This window comes from Sus scrofa, chromosome 8, assembly GCF_000003025.6.
Source record: "Sus scrofa isolate TJ Tabasco breed Duroc chromosome 8, Sscrofa11.1, whole genome shotgun sequence".
In the NCBI taxonomy this organism is placed as follows: domain Eukaryota; kingdom Metazoa; phylum Chordata; class Mammalia; order Artiodactyla; family Suidae; genus Sus; species Sus scrofa.
The window spans coordinates 10,778,983-10,796,447 of record NC_010450.4 but is presented as its reverse complement, the minus strand read 5'-3'; the positions used below and the strand labels follow the sequence as shown (position 1 = coordinate 10,796,447).

General features: G+C 47.4%; 1 protein-coding gene across 1 annotated transcript in view; it reads right to left on the bottom strand.

Moving 5' to 3' along the window:
- CC2D2A (coiled-coil and C2 domain containing 2A) overlaps positions 1 to 17,242 on the bottom strand; it is a 118,984-nt gene extending 101,742 nt beyond the window's left edge. The window contains 4 exon segments of the mRNA XM_003128860.6: positions 6,542 to 6,665; positions 8,591 to 8,674; positions 11,435 to 11,494; positions 16,939 to 17,242. Of these exon segments, the coding sequence (XP_003128908.4) occupies positions 6,542 to 6,665; positions 8,591 to 8,674; positions 11,435 to 11,473 (247 nt within the window). The 5' untranslated portion in view covers positions 11,474 to 11,494; positions 16,939 to 17,242.

Sequence of the window (17,465 nt, the reverse complement as noted above, 5' to 3'; positions counted from 1 at the left end):
AACCTACACTGCAGCCCATGGCAACGCAGGATCCTTAACCCACTGAGAGAGGCCAGGGATTGAACCCTAGTCGGGTTCATTACCACTGCGCCATGACGAGAGCTCCAAGAATGGGGAATCTTGATGTTCGTCTTATCAGAAAGCTTGCTGCCTGGTTCAGAACATGGTATTAAGCTCTCAGAGTTCAAGGTTGTCAGATTGAGCATCTGTTTGTCTGTTTTCTTTCCTTCCTCCCCCTTTCTTTCTTCCTTTCTTTCTTCCTCCCTTCTTTCACTCCTTTCTGCTTTCCATCCCTCTTTTCCCCACCCCTCTCTCTTTCTGGGGGACAGGAGGATAACTTAGGTAAACCTATACATGCTTAGGGAAGAAAAATACAGTGAAATCATACGAGCTGAAAAATCTCCGCAGCTTTCCTAGTGTGACCTGGAGTCTGGTACCTGCCATCCGCCTCTGCACGGATGGAATCATGAGCCGAGGCAGCTGCCGACCTGCAGCAGCCCCTGCGTGGAGCTCAGGAGAGAGGCGCTTTGTGCGGTGGGAAAATGGGCAGAACAGGTCTTCAGAGAGTCAGATATTTTCAGGAGAAGATTTTATGAGCCCAATTCTTGTGTCTCCTCAGATCTAGGAAAACACTAAAATCCTGCAAAGATGACCGATGGCTGTGACGAGCAGGCACCTTCAGGAGACCAGCAGCGACCGTCTGTGACACGCGTGCCTGGCTGCACTTTTCACCTGTATCGCGTCTATCCCGACATCCCCCTTTCCTCTCTGGGGCGGTGCTTCAGAGCGAGCTGAGTTGCTGCAGCCTGGGCTGTAGTTACGTGGACAAAACAAAGGATGTCCTGGTCATCTGCAAAGGCAGTCACTTCCAAGGGCGAGCCCCAAGGGCTGTGACACTCAGGATGCTGGCTCCAATAGCTGAAGTGCCTATCACAGCAATGGTTTCAGTGAGCCTGGTCCTCTTTTGTTCCTGCTGCCTGCCCTTTGTTGCAAAAGCTCCTATATATCCTGCCTCCCCTCTTGCCTCCTCACCTCCTCCGAGTGGTGTCTCACGGCTACCTGACATGCTGTCCCCAGGCTTAAGTCCTCATTTTGCCCCAGATAGCACTTAATTCTCAACTTTCAGGTCATGCATTTTTTTTTTAAGTTGACATTAGCATAAACTTTCTTCTTTGGGCTAGGGAAAACACCAAATCTGAGCTTTTACCCAGAAAAATGTGGGTAAAGAGTGTTTATAAATGGGACAGGAGTGACAGCCTCTTGAACCATTTACACAAAGTATTAGTCCTGGCCCAAGTTGGGCGGGGGTGCCAGGATGGTTCCACATATGAAGATCAATCAAGGTAACACACCTCATTTACAGAACGAAGGACAAAAGCCACACGATCATCTCAACGGATGAAAAAATATTTGATGACATTCGACATCTTTGTATGATAAAAACATTCAACAAACTAGGAACAGAAGGAAATGACTTCAACATGGTAAAGGCCGTTTATGAAAAGCCCACAATTGACAACCAGCAATAGACTCGGTGGTGAAAAACTGAAAGCATCTCCTCTAAGATCAGGAACAAAGCAAGGATGCTTCCCCTGCTTCTATTAACAGAGACTGCACTCTAAGAGCAATTAGGCCAGGGTTACAGACTGAATGCTCCTGTCCTGCCCAAATTCTAATGCTGAAGCTTAAGCTCCGGTGTGATTTGGAGACGGGGCCTTTGGGAGGTCATTAGGTCATGTAGGTGGCTTTTGGGAGGTCATTAGGTCATGTAGGTGGAATGGGGTTAATGTCCTTATGAAAAAGGCCCCAGAGAGCTCCCCTGCCTCTTCTGTTATGCGAGAATACAGCAAGAAGATGGCCTTTTAGGGGGAAAAAAAAAAGGCAGGCCCTTCTTACCAGACACCAGATGTGCTGGTACCTTTATCTTGGACTTTTCAGGCTCTAGAACTGTGAGAAATGCATTTCTGCTGTTTATAAGCTAATCAGTCTAAAGTGTTTTATATTAACAGGGCAAACAGACTAAGGCAGGAAGAAAAAGAAAAGGCATCTATATTGGAAAGGAAAAAGTAAAATACTCTCTGTTTGCAGATTACATGGTTTTACACAGAAAAAATCCTCAAGAGTACACACACACGCACATAGAAACTATTGAAACTAATAAGCAAATAATATATTCATTTATATGTTATTACCTAGAATAGATAAAGAACTCCTACAACTCAACAATGACAACAAATAATTTCACTAGAAAATGGGCAAAGAATAGGCATTTCTCCAAGTATGCTACACAAATGGTCAACAAAGATATGAAAAGATGCTCAACATCACTACTCATTAGAGAAACGCAAAGCAAAACCACAAGGAGACATCATCTCACATCCATTGGGTGGCTACTAGTTAAAAAAAAACCAAACAAATAGAAAATAACCAGTATGTTGGTGAGGATGTGGAAGACACTGGAACCTTTGTGCATTGCTGGTGGGAGTGTAAAATTTTGGTGCACCCACTATGGAAAACAGTATGATGATTCCTCAAACAATTAAAAATAGAAATACCGCAGGAACCAGCCATCTCACTTCTTGGTATATTTCCAAAAGAATTAAAAGCAGGATCTTGCAGAGGTATTTTTTACGTTTAAATTGAAAGCAGCATTATTAGCAATTGCCAAGAGGTAGAAGTAACCCGGATGTTCACAAAGAGCAGATGGATAAGCAATGCCGTATATACATGGAATATTATTCAGCCTTGAAAAGGAAGGCTCCTGTCACATGCTACACATGGCTGCACCTCGAAGACATCATACTAAGTGAAATCATACAGTCACAAACACAAATACTCTAAGATTCTACTTAGATGAGGCATCTAAAGCAGTCAATTCATCGAAACAGACAGCAGAATGATGGTTACCAGGGGTTGGGGGGAGGGAAGGGAGAGTTATTATTTAATAGGGATAATGTTTCAATATTACAAGATATAGCAGTTCTGGAGATCTATGGCCAAGGATGTGACTATAGTTAGCTCTACTGAACTGTACACTTAAAAATGGTTATGGTGGGAAAATTTATGTTTTTTTTTCTTTTAACAGTTAAAAATATTCTGGTAAATGGAGTTCTCTTTTGGTGCAGCAGGTTAAGAAAATGGCTTTGTCACTACATTGGCTGCTGTGGGGTGGGTTTGACCCCTGGCTTGGGAACTTCCACATGCCACAGGTGTCCCCCCCCAGGATTCTGGCAAAGACCAAGAAAAAAGTGGCCAAATCTTGTTAATCCTTGGATAGGATAAGCTTCACTAGATTTTCTCTATTTCTGTGTATGCTTGCATTTTCATAATGAAAAAGAGTGGCCCCCAAAGGGTATTACATTTAGGACTTTAATGACTTGGCAGTTGCCTTGGTGACATCTGATTTATGTTGAGAATATTAAAAGCTATTTTCATAACTGTACACATAAAGCCTTAATAGATGGGCTAAAGAGTTTTTGGTAGAGGAAATAAGATTATGTTTCCAGTTTCACTGGAGAAAAAATAATAAAGGGTGGTGGAGGAGAAAATGTGCTTGGGTGATGAAAAGTCCTTTTGCTAAAGAGCAGCCAGCCTGCTTGAACTCACCATAGAACCATGCGCCCCCATCTGTGTTCTTACTGCCCAGGGCACGGGTGTGGGGGAAATACTCTCTCGTCCCTTGGCCGGTCCAGCATCACCTCTTCAATCAACTGATTCTCCCACAAGGCCATGGAACCTGAGAAGGCTGGGCTTTGTCTGAAGCCTTGGCTGTTATGGCCGGTCAGAGTCATCCGAATGTGGACCGAGTATTGCTCTAGGCACTGGGGTTAGGGTTTGAGAGGGAATGGAGAAGACAGAGCCCTGTCCTCAGGGAGCTTCTGTCCTAGAGGAGCAGTCCCCTGCAGGAAGCCAGGAGGTGGGCGCTGTTCTAAAGGAAAGCAGAACCAGGGAAGGGAGATGATGGGGGAGGAGGAGCTATTTCAGCTAGAAGGTCAGCAGAGACCTCTGCAGCCTCCATCTCCCTGGGATCTCTCTATCAAGTTGGCATCTCAAACCTTGCGTGACCTTTGCTGATTTTGCTCCCCAATCTCTTCCTTCTGCTGCCTTTCCCCTTGCTCCACAGTGACTCCACTCCCCCAGTTGCTCAAGTCAGAGAGCCTGGAGTCATCCTTCCAACATCCACAGCCCCTGCTTGGCCCAGCAGGAAACCCTGTCGGTTCTACCTTCCGGATTCCCAGAGCCCAGCCCTTCTTTTCCTCCCTTCCACCCCCACCCTGGCCCGGTCCCCACCACCTCCACCTGGACTTCAGCTGTTGCCCTCTACCTGGTCTGGGGGCTTCTGTCCCTGTTCTTTCCAGCATTGACTCTGAGCACAGCAGCCTTCAGTCTTAAGACCGACCAGCTCCTTTTCTGCCCAGCCCTGCCCTGGCTCTCATCTCACTTGAATTGAAAGCCAAAGGATCCGTGCGTTTGGTACAATTGCCTCCCTCCCTTCTGACCTTATTTTCTTCTTCCTCTTGCTCACTCTGTCAGCCACTCTGGCTTCCTTGCTGTTCCTTCAACAGACCAAGCACCCCCTTGCTTGAAAGCCACCTTGCCCGAGGGTCTCTCCTGTCCTTCAGGCCTCTATGCAAACATCATCTTACTGGAAAGATGACCTTCCCCTGATGATCTTTCAAAGCTAGCAACCCCTCCTCTCACCTCCACCGTGGTCCTTCCCAGACATTTTTTTTTTTTTTTTTTTTGGTCTTTCTAGGGCTGCACCTGCGGCACATGGAGGTTCCCAGGCTTGGGGTTGAATTGGAGCTACAGCTGCCAGCCTATGCCACAGCCAGAGGAATGCAGGATCCAAGGGCTGTGACCTACACCACAGCTCACGGCAACGCCAGATCCTTAACCCACTGAGCAAGGCCAGGAATCGAACCCCCATCCTTGGGATACTAGTCGGCTTTGTTACCACTGAGCTGCCATAGGAACTCCCAGATGTCTAGAGAATTCTTTATCTTTCTCTGTAGCACTTCTCACCACTGGCCATACTGTGTACTTATCATTTTGTTTTTTCATTTGTCTTCTCTTGTCCCCTCTCATCCTCTAACTGGAAAATAAATTGTGGGGGTGATCCTGTTGTGCCACAGGGGGGACTGCCCCATCCTTTTTGGATTTGATCTCCACCATTGCCCCCATGGTGACAGTGAAGAGTACTTCCCTCATTCGGGGAAGAAGGAAAGAACTCACTTTTCATTATGCCACAGAACCTGACACAATCTTTTGACATTTTTCCCCCCTTGCTTTTAAAGTAACTACCTAAATTTTCCATCGTGGTGCTATAGGCTGAAATGAGTCCCCACCAAATTCATATATTGAAGCCCTAAGCCTCCATGTGACTATTTTTGGAGCAGAGCCTATAAGGAGGTGATGAAGGTTAAGTGAGGTCGTAGGGTGGGGCCCTGATATGATAGGATTAGTGTCCTTTTAGGATTAGTGTCCCTTTAGGAAGTGAGCCCACAGGGAGATGGCAGCCACCTGCAAGTCAGGAAGAGGTTTCACTGGAAACTGACCACACGGGCACTGTGATCTTAGACTTCCAGCCTCCAGAATTGTGAGAAAACAACTGTCTGTTGTGAGAGGCACTCAGTCTATGGTATCCTTTGTTAGGACAGCCTGAGTCCACGAAGACATAGTGTCATATCCAATAATGAATAATTTGTCCATTTAGAAAAGGACACAACCCTATGGAATAAGCTTGGTTCTGCTTTACAAACTTGTAACAGTTCTACTGTGTCACTGCTCTTGGGTGGGAACCCCATTTTTCTTAGGCTTGGACTTCCCATCCCTTGCTTTCAAATCCCTCTCATTTCTCATAGTTACTTTATTCCCCAGCTCAGCTACAGGGAAATAAGGTAACGACTGCGTAATAATTATGTAACCATTAAGAAGTGTAACACAGCTTCTCCTGTGGTCCAATCCACTTTTCATGAAAAGCAAGAGAGGGGTAATAATTTTCCTAAATGGGCAGATCGTGAACGATGTTCACTGTAGCGAGGGAGGGAGTGTAAATGCTGCAAAATCCAGGCCATGGCCCCTGGAGGGGGCAGGGAGTGAGTGTGTGTGTGTGTGTGTGTGTGTGTGTGTGTGTGTGTGTGTGTTGGGGGATGGGGTGAGGGAGGAAGAGGAGGAGAAGGGGCAAGGTCTCTGAGAGCCTCTGAAACATCCTCAGGTCTTCCAATATCTGATTCCAGTCCCATGTCATTGACAAATCTGCCTTCCTATTTCACCTGCCTTTGAATTTCTGCCCGTTTGATTATCTGCACCATTTCTGTTTCAGCAAATGCTGCCAAACTTCCGTGTTTACATCAGCATGTCCTGGGCTTGCGTCCTGTCTCCCAGACCGATGCCAACCTAGAAGTTACCCACAGACTTGAGGCTGGAGGGGCAGCAGACATGCACAAAAATAACACCCGTGAAAAATCGCCACATTGCTCCGTGCTGATCACAGGAGGTGATTAGCAAATACTGGTTGAACAGAACCAGAGACACTTACTCCGTTGGCCTCGTCGGGTCTTCGAGCCCAGGAGGCGCGCATCAGAACCTTCCTGCCCCGGCTCCTGTTCCTCGTCCAGACGGGGTGTTTCAGACACCATTTCCTCGGGGCCAGCCTCTGGCAGCTGTGGGCAAATGGTCAGAGGCTGTGACTCCCAGGGCTTCATCAGGACTCCGATCCTATCTCAGGATGAGGTGGGTCACTTAGCAAGGGGTCAGGCCTTCATACGACTCAGATCTAGATAGCCAATATTAGCCGTCACCCCCATCCTCTAGGGGTAGGGAGGACCCTGGGTTTCTCTAAAAGCTTTCTTGGGGTGGGGGGAAAGACTGAGGCGCCCCAAATAAAATGAATATCTTCACTTTTTCTAGGGATAACGTGTAGAGCTCTGTAGAAATGTGCGGAAAAAGGGAAGCAGGAAAATCACAACCAAACCGTTTGATCCCAGAGCTAACTCATTTGCAGACAGCTGTCAAAGGGTCCCTGGTTAATGCAGGGCAAAGAACAGGCCCTGCCTGGCTCTTTCCCCAAAGGAGGCAAGCAGGCGGGTGAGCTGAAGGTGCAGAGAGGACCCCAGGTGAGTGATGGCCTTTGGGTCAGACGGAGGCTCAGCTCCGAAATCAGATTTACTATGGGACTTTGGGGCAAATTATTGAACTTGCTAACTTTCTTGCTCATCCAGAAAAGAAGGGAAATAAAAATAGCCTATTCACTGAGATGCTGCTGCTCTATATCAGGCATTTTGCAAAGCACAGACATTTTGACTTAAATAAATGACCTGGAGTGGATCCGAGGCATCTAATTGAAGGAAAAAAAAAAAGTCCTCCAGTGATTCTGAAGTGCCGCTGGGTTAAGAAACACCACTCCAGATTTCTTGCCACGCCCCAAAGACTGCACATTGTCTGTGATCAGGGCTCTGGTGCAGTTCAGTGAATGACATGATGTCTCTGGAAAGTGCCACACCTGGGGTTACCTTCTCCCTGTTTCTGCCTCTTTCTCTGCCTCCTTCTCCTGTTCAGTCCGAGCTCCATACCCCTAGCCCTTGGTCATCGCTGCTGGCCTGTGCCTGTGGGCTTTGAGCTCTTTCCACCAGCATCAGCTTCTCTGCTGCCTCACAGGACCCCCTGGCTCTGACTGACTGCTGTGGGACAGGGTTAAAGCTCCCTGAGTGGCCAAAGGGACCAGCCACGTGGCTGGGTACCACCTCCCGCCCCTGCTGGGCTCTCCCCCGGGTAGCTCCATCCCAGCTGCTGAAAAGGCGGCTCATGGCCCCAGCCGGTCCCCAGGGCCGTGTCCTGGGGGATGGGGAAAGGGTGAGCTGAAAAGGGGGTTCCTCCCTGACTACGGCTCACCCGTGCCCTCCCCACCTTCCGGGTCTCCCCTCTCCCCGCAGCCCCATCACGTGGCTACCGGCTCAAAATGGCGCTTTCCTTCCCTCCTTCCCTCCCCTGCTGGCATCGGGGTTCTTCCCAGCACATCACCCCTCCCTGCCTCCCTCTTCAGAGGATGGACTTCTTTCCGAGGGAATCTATTTACCTGGAGAAGGTGGACCTTGCCCTGGGATGCTCACAGCCAAGGAGGGCAACTTCTGCGGAGAGCAGAGCCGGGGGAGGGACTGCCAGCAGGCCCGGGAGGGAGACGGGAGTTGGCCTTTGGTTTTAAACTGAGGTGGAATTCGAGCTTGGAGTGGGAGAAAGTGGGAGTTCCCCAAGATTTGTAACCCTGCAGTGCCATCTACCGCCGGTCTTAGTGTATGGCCTTTGATGATGGCACTTAAAAGGGCTCTTTCTGTCATTTCCAAATTTCTCTTTCAGGGGATGGGAAACACCTTAGAGGGAAAATGCTCCAGGTACCTCGCTTGGCTTCCTGGGGAGGGTTTTCCCTAAGGCCCCACACCTGATCCTTGGCCTGGACCCTCTACTCCTATCCCTGCCTCTCCCAGAGAAGGGCCAAGTGGTGGTACCCACAGGAAGATGTGATCCCTCCGGGTACAGTGGGTGGTTCATCAACAGCTGGACAGACAGACGTGTGCTTCTGACATTTCCTTACCTGTTTCTTTCTTTTTTGTCTTGGCACCTTTGGGGTCTTCTTCTGTCTTCCTGCACCTGCATCCTCACCGTCTTCAATAAACTCCTTGTTAAAATGCAAATAGATAAGTTGTCACTTGGGTGTGTGTGTCTGTGTGTGTGTGTGTGTGTGTGTGTGTTGGGAAAGGATGGGAGGAGGGGACGAGGGGTGTGGTTTTTAGGTGTTAAAATGACTGCCTGTCTCCAGAGCCTCCACCCACTAAAGTTAAGTGAGTGAAGGGCAGTTGACCCATCTCAGCAGCCATCATCGTCTCTCCAAATAGACGTGTTCTTGAAAGGTTGACTCCAAATGGAAAGCTTGTCAATGAAATGGTGTTGGAGCTTCCCTTGCCCCAGGTGCTCATTCACTGCACAGGGCATTTATTGAGTGCCTACTGTGTTCCAGGCCTTGGGGGCACAGAGATACTCCCAGTGACTTCCCTCAAAGTCATAATCTAATGAAGGTCACGGATGAATGAAAGCCAGGACAGGCGTGCTGACCTGGAGGCAGGACAGGACCCTGCGCGGGATGACATCAGAATCATACTACGGGTTTTTTTCCAGAGTTGGGCTTTTCAGCTTCCCAGCTTCACTATCAGATAGAGAATCATGAGGATACATGTTAAATCGCCATGGAAGTTGCGATTTAATGGAAAGAGGTGCAGGTCTTTTTGCAAAGGGAGCTATCCTTTCACCGTGCATACTTCTTTTTCCATAATTAGGCTTTTTAACTTTTAGTTATGCAATGTGAGAGCCAAAGCCTCTCAAATTCCAATCTTTGAAGTGTTCTAGTCCTAGGGTTTTCCAAACCAGGGCCCAAGCACCTCTGGATGTAAAAGAAGTTGTAAGATAAACCCAGAAGTTGTAAGTGTACCGAATTTATTAGCATTTCTCCTCCTAACATTTGGACACTTTTGTTTTTATACTGAAACTAACTTGGAACACAAAGCATGGGTTTTAATCACATCAGATTTTGAAGAAACAGCATGCTGGTTGTGTGCCCTTGGCTATGGGGGAAGACTTGAACTTCAGCTGCCGACGACTGAGGGCACCCTCACTCAGGCCTCCCTCTTTAGGGCCTATCAGGAATCCACCAACTTAGATTATAAGATGATAACATTGAGATATGCAATCGTGGTTTTTTTTTTTTTTTTTTTTTTCTATTTAGGGCGTATGGAAATTCCCAGGTTAGGGGTCAAATCTGAGCTGCAGATGCTGGCCTACACCACAGCCATAGCAACAGGGATCCTTAACCCACTGAGTGAGGCCAGGGATTGAACCCGAATCCTCATGTCTACTAGTCAGGTTCTTAACCTGTTGAGCCACCATGGGAACTCTGCAATTGTGGTTCTTAATTCAAGTCTAAATCTTGTGGGCTTAAGATAGACATAGAGTTGTGAGAAGTTTACATCATTTTTTTTTTTTGCTTTATAATAAAGTTTTTTTGTTTGTTTTGTTTTTTGTTTTTGTTTTGTTTTGTTTTTGCTTTTTAGGGCTGCTCCTGTGGCTTACGAAGGTTCCCAGGCTAGGGGTCAAATCAGAGCTACAGCTGCCAGCCTATGCCACAGCTAGAGCAACGTGAGATCTGAGTGGTGTCTGCGACTTACACCACAGCTCACTGCAACTCCGGATCCTTAACCCACTGAACTAGGCCAGAGATCAAACCTGCAACCTCATGATTCCTAGTCAGATTTGTTTCTGCTGCACCATGATGGGAACTCCCGATTTACAATAAAATTTTGATGCTCGGTCAATGGAAAATTATCCAGCAGGACTTCAGATTAGACAGAATACAAACTCCAGGAGGTTTCAGGGTTTTCTTCACAGCAGTATCCCCAGAGACCAGACACATACTACATTTTCATTTCATTTCATGAATGAACCCGTGTAGATTTGGCCATTTATCTATACTTGGTACCTTGTTTAAAGTTTATCCGCACAAGAGTTCCCATTGTGGCTCAGTGGGTTAAGGACCGATGTTGCCTCTGCGAGGAGAGGGGTTCGATCTCTGGCCTCGATCAGTGGGTTAAGGATCTGGTGTTGTCACAAGCTGCAGTGTAGATTTTGCAGATGTAGCTTGGATCCCGAGTTGCTGTGGCTGTGGCCTAGGATGCAGCTGCCCTCCAATGTGACCTTAGCCAGGGAACTTCCATATGTTGCAGGTGTGGTCATAAAAACAAAACATAACAAAAAACCCCCCAAAAAGAGTTTATCTGCATGGTTTTATCTGGGTTCTTCAGGCTTTCTCAAGTACCTACAGAAAACAGCACATTGTCTCCATTTCTGCTCCGGGCTCTTAAGTTGCTGAGCCGTGGAGCCAAGACAGAAACCAGGACTGAGGGGAACATTTTTCCTCTGCTTGGAGTCTTCAGTCTCCATACTGGAGATGGTCCCCCTTCTCTGTCCAGATGGTGTATAATGATGTTTTGCACAAAATGAGTTAGAACCTGCAGGACTCCATGAGGATTTTTAGCAGCAGGTGTAATCCATGAGCGTTCTCCTCATGTTGAAGTTCCTTGGGAATCGGGGTGCTTCGGCAGCGGAACCTGACCCTGAGTAGGTGGTAGCTCAGAACCGCTGTGTTTTTGTTGGAATGTCACAAATGGTGACGAAGTAGTTCGGAGCCTTCAACCCTGCAGCAGCTGTGGGGCTGCATTTTTCCTTCACTGCCCCCCACTTCTCCTCCCTGTGTCCGAGGCAGCACCTCTGGCGTGCAGCAGGCGTGCAATAAACGCGGGTTGCGGGCCTGACTTCCTCATTCACCAACACGTGTGACATGAGCGTGACACAGAAACACCCCTCAAGAGCCATCGAAGCCACCACTTACCTCTGTAATGATTTTCACTTTTTCTTCCTTGGGACCCATTTGTGCTACCGTGGCTCCTCCCTGACAGGCAAAGAACAAAGGAAAAGTCAGTAAAACATCTTTCTTTTTACTACTGTTGCATCTGAAGCTGACCTTGACCACTCGAGACTTGTTAGAGCTCTGGTGATGCTCCATTCATAAGGAATGCATTGCATTTTTTTTTTTTTTTTTTTTTTTTTTTTTTTATGGCTACACCCCACAGCATATAGAGATTTCTGGGCCAGGGACTGAATCCCAGCCGCAACTGCAACCTACCACAACTGTGGCAACTCTGGATCCTTTTAGTCGGCGTTCAAACCTGTGCTGCCGCAGAGACAACACCAGATCCTTAACCTGCTGCACTGCAGCAGGAGCTCCACAAGAATTCTTGTAGCCCCAGAGGAGAATGGCAGGAGGCTGGATGCTCTGTTTCTATGAGCCTGGCAGTGAGCTTGGCTTCCTGCGTTGTAGGTGGGAGCCAGGAAAGGGCTCTGCCCTTGGGATCAGAAGTCCAGTGGGGAGTTCCCATCGTGGCTCAGTGGTTAATGAATCCGACTAGCAACCATGAGGTTGCAGGTTCGATCCCTGGCCTCGCTCAGTGGGTTAAGGATCTGGCGTTGCTTTGAGTCGTGGTATAGGTCACAGACGTGGCTTGGATCCCGTGTTGCTGTGGCTGTGGCGCAGGCTGGTGGCTACAGCTCTGATTAGACCCCTAACCTAGGAACCTCCATGTGCCTCGGGTGCGGTCCTAGAAAAGACAAAAAAAAAAAAAAAAAAAAAAAAAAAAAAAAAACGAAGAAGAAGTCCAGTGGGAAGGCAGCTCTTGAAGGATTATTTCACAGCCCCTTTTTCCCTCAACCCTCCACCTTCAGGTCCCTCCTCACTCTCTACCCTTGGCCTTGGTTCTCAGTTCAAGGGCAAAGGGATGAAGCCAGAGAGCTTCAGAGACACATATATGGTATTGTCTCTCCATTCTCCTGAGAACATACGCTACAAGAGGGCAGGGATATTTGCTATTGTTCAGCCCCAGAGCCTAGGACTATGGAACCCGTAGACATGGGAATGTTTGTCCAATGAATGACTAAATCACTCTTAGTGGGTTTGTCTTCCTTGGCCGTGTTCTGGAGCCCTCAAAGCTTCATTGTCCTCCTTGGGCTTCTGTGCAGATTAGATGAAAAGCACAGGAGGAATAGCAGGCCTAACAGACCACAAGCCCTTCCTAAAAGCTGTGGAATCTGAATCTTAACTAGGACTTGGTCATGTAAGCCTCTCACCTGAAGACTTCAACGCTTCATTGACCCTAGTGGCGAATTAGCATTTGAAAGGGAAACGGAATTTTTTTTTTGGGGGGGGATCTTTTTAGGGCTGCTCCCAGGCATAAGGAATTTCCCAAGCTAGTGGTCGCATCAGACCTACATCTGCCAGCCTACACCACAGCCACAGCAACTCAGAATCCCAGGTGCCTCTGCACCCTACACTACAGCTCACGGCAACATTGTATCCTTAACCCACTGAGCAAGGCCAGGGACTGAACCCATGTCCTTGTGGATACAAATTGATTTCTTTTCCACCCAGCCAGGTCAGGAACCCCAGCATCTGAAATTCGCTTGTCTCCCTTTCAGATCTCCTCTTGGGTTACCAAAAACTGAAGGAAGGAAAAGGCCTAAAGCCGCTAAGAAAATAAAAGAGCGAAGAAGTAATCTAGAGAGAACCAGGGGATGAATGATAAAAATAAAATGCTGCAGGACACGGAAGCTCTCTGCAGCATGACTCTGATGCTTATGAAGTGGAAAAGAAGAATTGTGAAATATTTTAGTAATTAAAAACAGATTCTCCATAGGTTAAAAAAACGTGTTACATATGAAAGAAACGGAAGTGGAAAATGAAAAATATGATGGGGGTTGATTTTTTTTTCTACCTCATTCTTTCCCGATCATTACCTTTGAATGAGTTTCTAAGGAAATCAAATGACACCAAAATTTATTTTTTTTATGAACACTGTTGCTAAGAAAACAAATCAATACCACCCAACTTTAATAGGCAGCTTGTCATCATCACGTGCATCAAGCGTCTTTTAATATATTCCTATTGGCAACCTCAAAATAAGAGCCGTGATTTACTACAGACTAATGTGATGCTCTCTCTAGATATATGTTGCCCCTGGGTCTCCCAATAACACGTCAGGCTTAGCAGTACATGCCCCAATTTGCCTATGAGGAAGCTGGGGTTTCCTCTGAGGTTAACCTCTGACAGATTATGTAATTTGCCATCATGGTTTTTTTTTTTTTTTTTTTGGTCCATGTCCATCGCATGTGGAAGTTCCTAGGTTAAGGGTGGAACCGTCACCACAGCAAGGCCCTAGCCACTACAGTGGCAACACGGGATCCTTCACCTGCTGAACCACCAGGGAACTCTGCCATTATGGTTATTAAATGTCACTTTCTGAATTTGACCTGGGGATCCTGTGGTCCCAGAGTCTTACATGCTCCTCCATCTTGCTCTGTCTCAGCATCTATTCTCGTTTTGCAATATCAGTAACGCTTCTAGGGGAAATATTTACAATTAAAAACTGCAGAGCCAAGAGTTCCCGTCATGGCTCAGGGGTTAACGGACCCGACTAGTATCCATGACAACACAGGTTCCATCCCTGGCCTCTTTCAGTGGGTTAAGGATCCAGCGTTGCTGTGAGCTGTGGTGTAGGTCGCAGAATTGACTCGATCCTGCATTGCTGTGGCTGTGGCTGTAGCGTAGGCCAGCAGCTGTAGCTCCGATTGGACCCCTAGCCCGGGAACTTCCATACGCCTCGAGGGCGGCCCTAAAAAGACAAAAAGACAAAAAAAGAAAAACAAAACAAAGCAAAAAACCAAAAAAAAAAAAAAAAACCCCACCAAAACCACAGACACTTGCGCTGATGAGAATGGGCTTTGGAGACTTTAGGTCAATGATTTATTTAGTTGCAGAAAACCAGAGATATTTTTCAAGGACAGTATTGACACCTCCATTCAAGCAAATGGACAGGCTATTTCCGAAGGTCATCAGAGGATCAGAGTCATATCCAGAGGCCCCTGTGGCAAATTCTACAGGATGGAGGGAAAAAGGAATGAAGGTGTGTGAAAAGGGGAGCATTAAATGTAATGTATTTCAACCTTGGCTGCATCAAGTTAATAAGGTGTATGCATCCCGCTTTGGTCCAGGGAAGGTGGGGGTTTATAGAAAGACCGAGGCCTTTGGAAAAAATTATATGGACCTGGGTTCAAATTCCAGCTCTGATTACCAGCTGGGTGGTCTTGGAACAATGCCTTTACTCCACCTCTGAGATCCATTTCTGTGTCTGTAAACTTGGGATCATAATCCCTGCCTCGATGAGCGATTATTTTATCAGGGTTAAGTGATAGGATGTGTGCAGTCAAACACTAGCATGGACCAGGCTCTCAATACTCGTAAGTAAGTGTTATTAAGAAAAAGGGATGGTACAGGGCAACTCACAGGCGTGTGGTTGCCAACGGGGAGTGGGAAGTAGTGGGACGGACTGACAGTTTGGGGTTAGTGGATGCGAACTATTGTTTAGAATGGATAAGCAGTGAGGTCCTGTTGTACAGCACAGGGAACTATGTCCAATCACTTGGGATAGAACATGATGGAAGATAATATGAGAAAAAGGGTGTGTTTATTACCTCTTTATCTCTGTATCTATGTATTTATCTATATATCTGGGTCATTTTACCGTATAGCAGAAATTGGCACGACACTGTAAATCAACTATAATAATTTTTTTTTGTCTTTTGTCTTTTGATGGCCACGCCCACGGCATATGCAGGTTCCCAGGCTAGGGGTCGAATCGGAGCTGTTGCTGCCAGCCTGTGCCACAGTCACAGCAATGCCAGATCTGAGCTGCCTCTGCGACCTACATCACAGCTCACGGCAATGCCGGATCCTTAACCCACTGAGCGAGGCTAGGGATTGAACCCAAACCTCATGGTTCCTAGTTGGATTCATTTACACTGCACCACGAAGGGAACTCCAAAAAACTTTTTTTTTTTTTTTTTTTTAAATAAGAGGGGATGGTAGAGGGGGAGAATAGAATAAAAGAATGGGGGGTGAAAAAGCACTTAGGCGACAGGAACAGGAGACATAAGAAAAACCGTAAGTGATGTCAAATTCCCTACCACCCTCTCTGGTTCTTGACTTTGGATCTGTGGCTGCAATAACAGAATCCCCTCTCTCCTTTCCCCCAGCTGGACCCAGGGAAGTTTTCCTTTTGTTTCCATTTATGGTGCTTCCAAAATTTCCCTGCCTTCAAGGGCCGGGAGCATTTTCTCCCTGTGCACAGTGCTGGGCTTTTTCTGGCCTATCCTGTTAGAGCCTGGGGTGGGGGCCACACGCACACCCTTTCTGATTTCATTACCTAAGCCTCCAAGTTATTCCAGCCACAACTTCCCATAGGAAAAGGTTAGTGACACACCGCTTTCTAGAATCATTTCATCGGCTCAATATAATATTTATCATCTTCAAAGAGCGTATATAAATACCTCCTTTGAGCTGTGTGTTGGGACATACGGCCAGTGCATTTACATGATGAACTAAGTGCTCCCAGGCCGTCCCTGTTTGTTGTTCTGCTGGGTTTGAAGCACACAAATCCTTCTCTAAGTCTCTTATGGCACTTAGCTCAGTGAACGGTTATTATCTGTTTATAGACCTGTCTTCCCAGGAAACACTGAACTTCTGACCTGGTCTAGTTCATTTCTGCATACGCTCAACTTTAGCACCCTGATGAAGCCTGGTGCATTGCTGTTGCTCAATAAATGTTTGAATGAATGAGTGACGCCTTAAACGAGCTCTAGGACCTCCATTTGAGGGAGATATCATTCTGGTGTGGAATGTACCCGCAGAAAAAGTTACATGAAAATCCAATAACATGCATGTATTTCCCAGACTTATTAGACTTTCAGAGCACCTCTTGGCAGTGACAGGAAAGTATCAGTTTAAGTCACAGCCCGTGGATTTCTTTCTGGCCTTTTGGCCAGAGCAGCCATCCTTTGTCTGTAACGGACCTTCTTCTAACACCAAGGAAAGTGAAGCTTGCAATAACAGGTGCTCGGCCCCTTGAACCAATTTGAACTAAAGGGCCCAGAAATGCAAACTGCAGCCAATGCTTCCGGAGGACCAGAATGCAACAGGATGGCGTGGACATCCCAGGAAGGAAGCAGAGAGCTTCTGGAAGCCTTCTACCAGGGGCTGTCCTGAGCCGGACTCACATTTCCTACAAACCAGACACCAGGCAGGGGCTCCAATCAAAGCAGCCGGAGTCGTGCTCTCTGTTTCGATTTCAGAAAGTAAAACGTAAATAATAATGAAAAGGAACTCTAGGTTTACAATTCATTAAATGGGCTCCAGGGATCCAGAGGGGGGAGGCTGAACTCCACACCCCCGGGAGCTGAAAGCAGGACTCCGCTGCTGCAGCCCGGCTCTGGGAAGAACTGATTTACCTTAAGGAACTTTATCAAGGCACTTTGCAGATTCCGCTTCCTGGGATGGAGGGGAAGTGGCGAGAGATGGCCTCACGGTTGAATCTTCTACAAAAAATCCAGCGGGAAAGGCTGAATGTTGGGGCGGCCCCTGGGCTGCTCCCTGGGAAGCTGCTGCCACGACTCTGCAAAAACACCCGCTTAGCAACCCGTTTCTAAGGAAGGTCACTCGGCGGCTTTTTTTTTTCTTTTAAAGTGACAGGTCACCGCTGGCAGAGGAACACAGCACGCACTTTGAGCAGAGGTGTGCCCCTTAGGGGAGAAGCATGAGAGAAGTCAGCCTGGGGCGGGGGGGAGCGATGCCCAGGCAGGAATTAGGTCAGTTTCAGAGCTGCCCCTCCCTCAGGGCATTTCTGCTGAAGGACAGGCCGTGCTCGGAGGTGGGTGGCTGAGCACCAGAAAAGATCCTCGTAACTGGGCGAGGACGTCAACCAGGCTCCCTGGAGGTCACTGTGGAGGGTTCCCTGGTGAAACGTGGGAGACTGAAC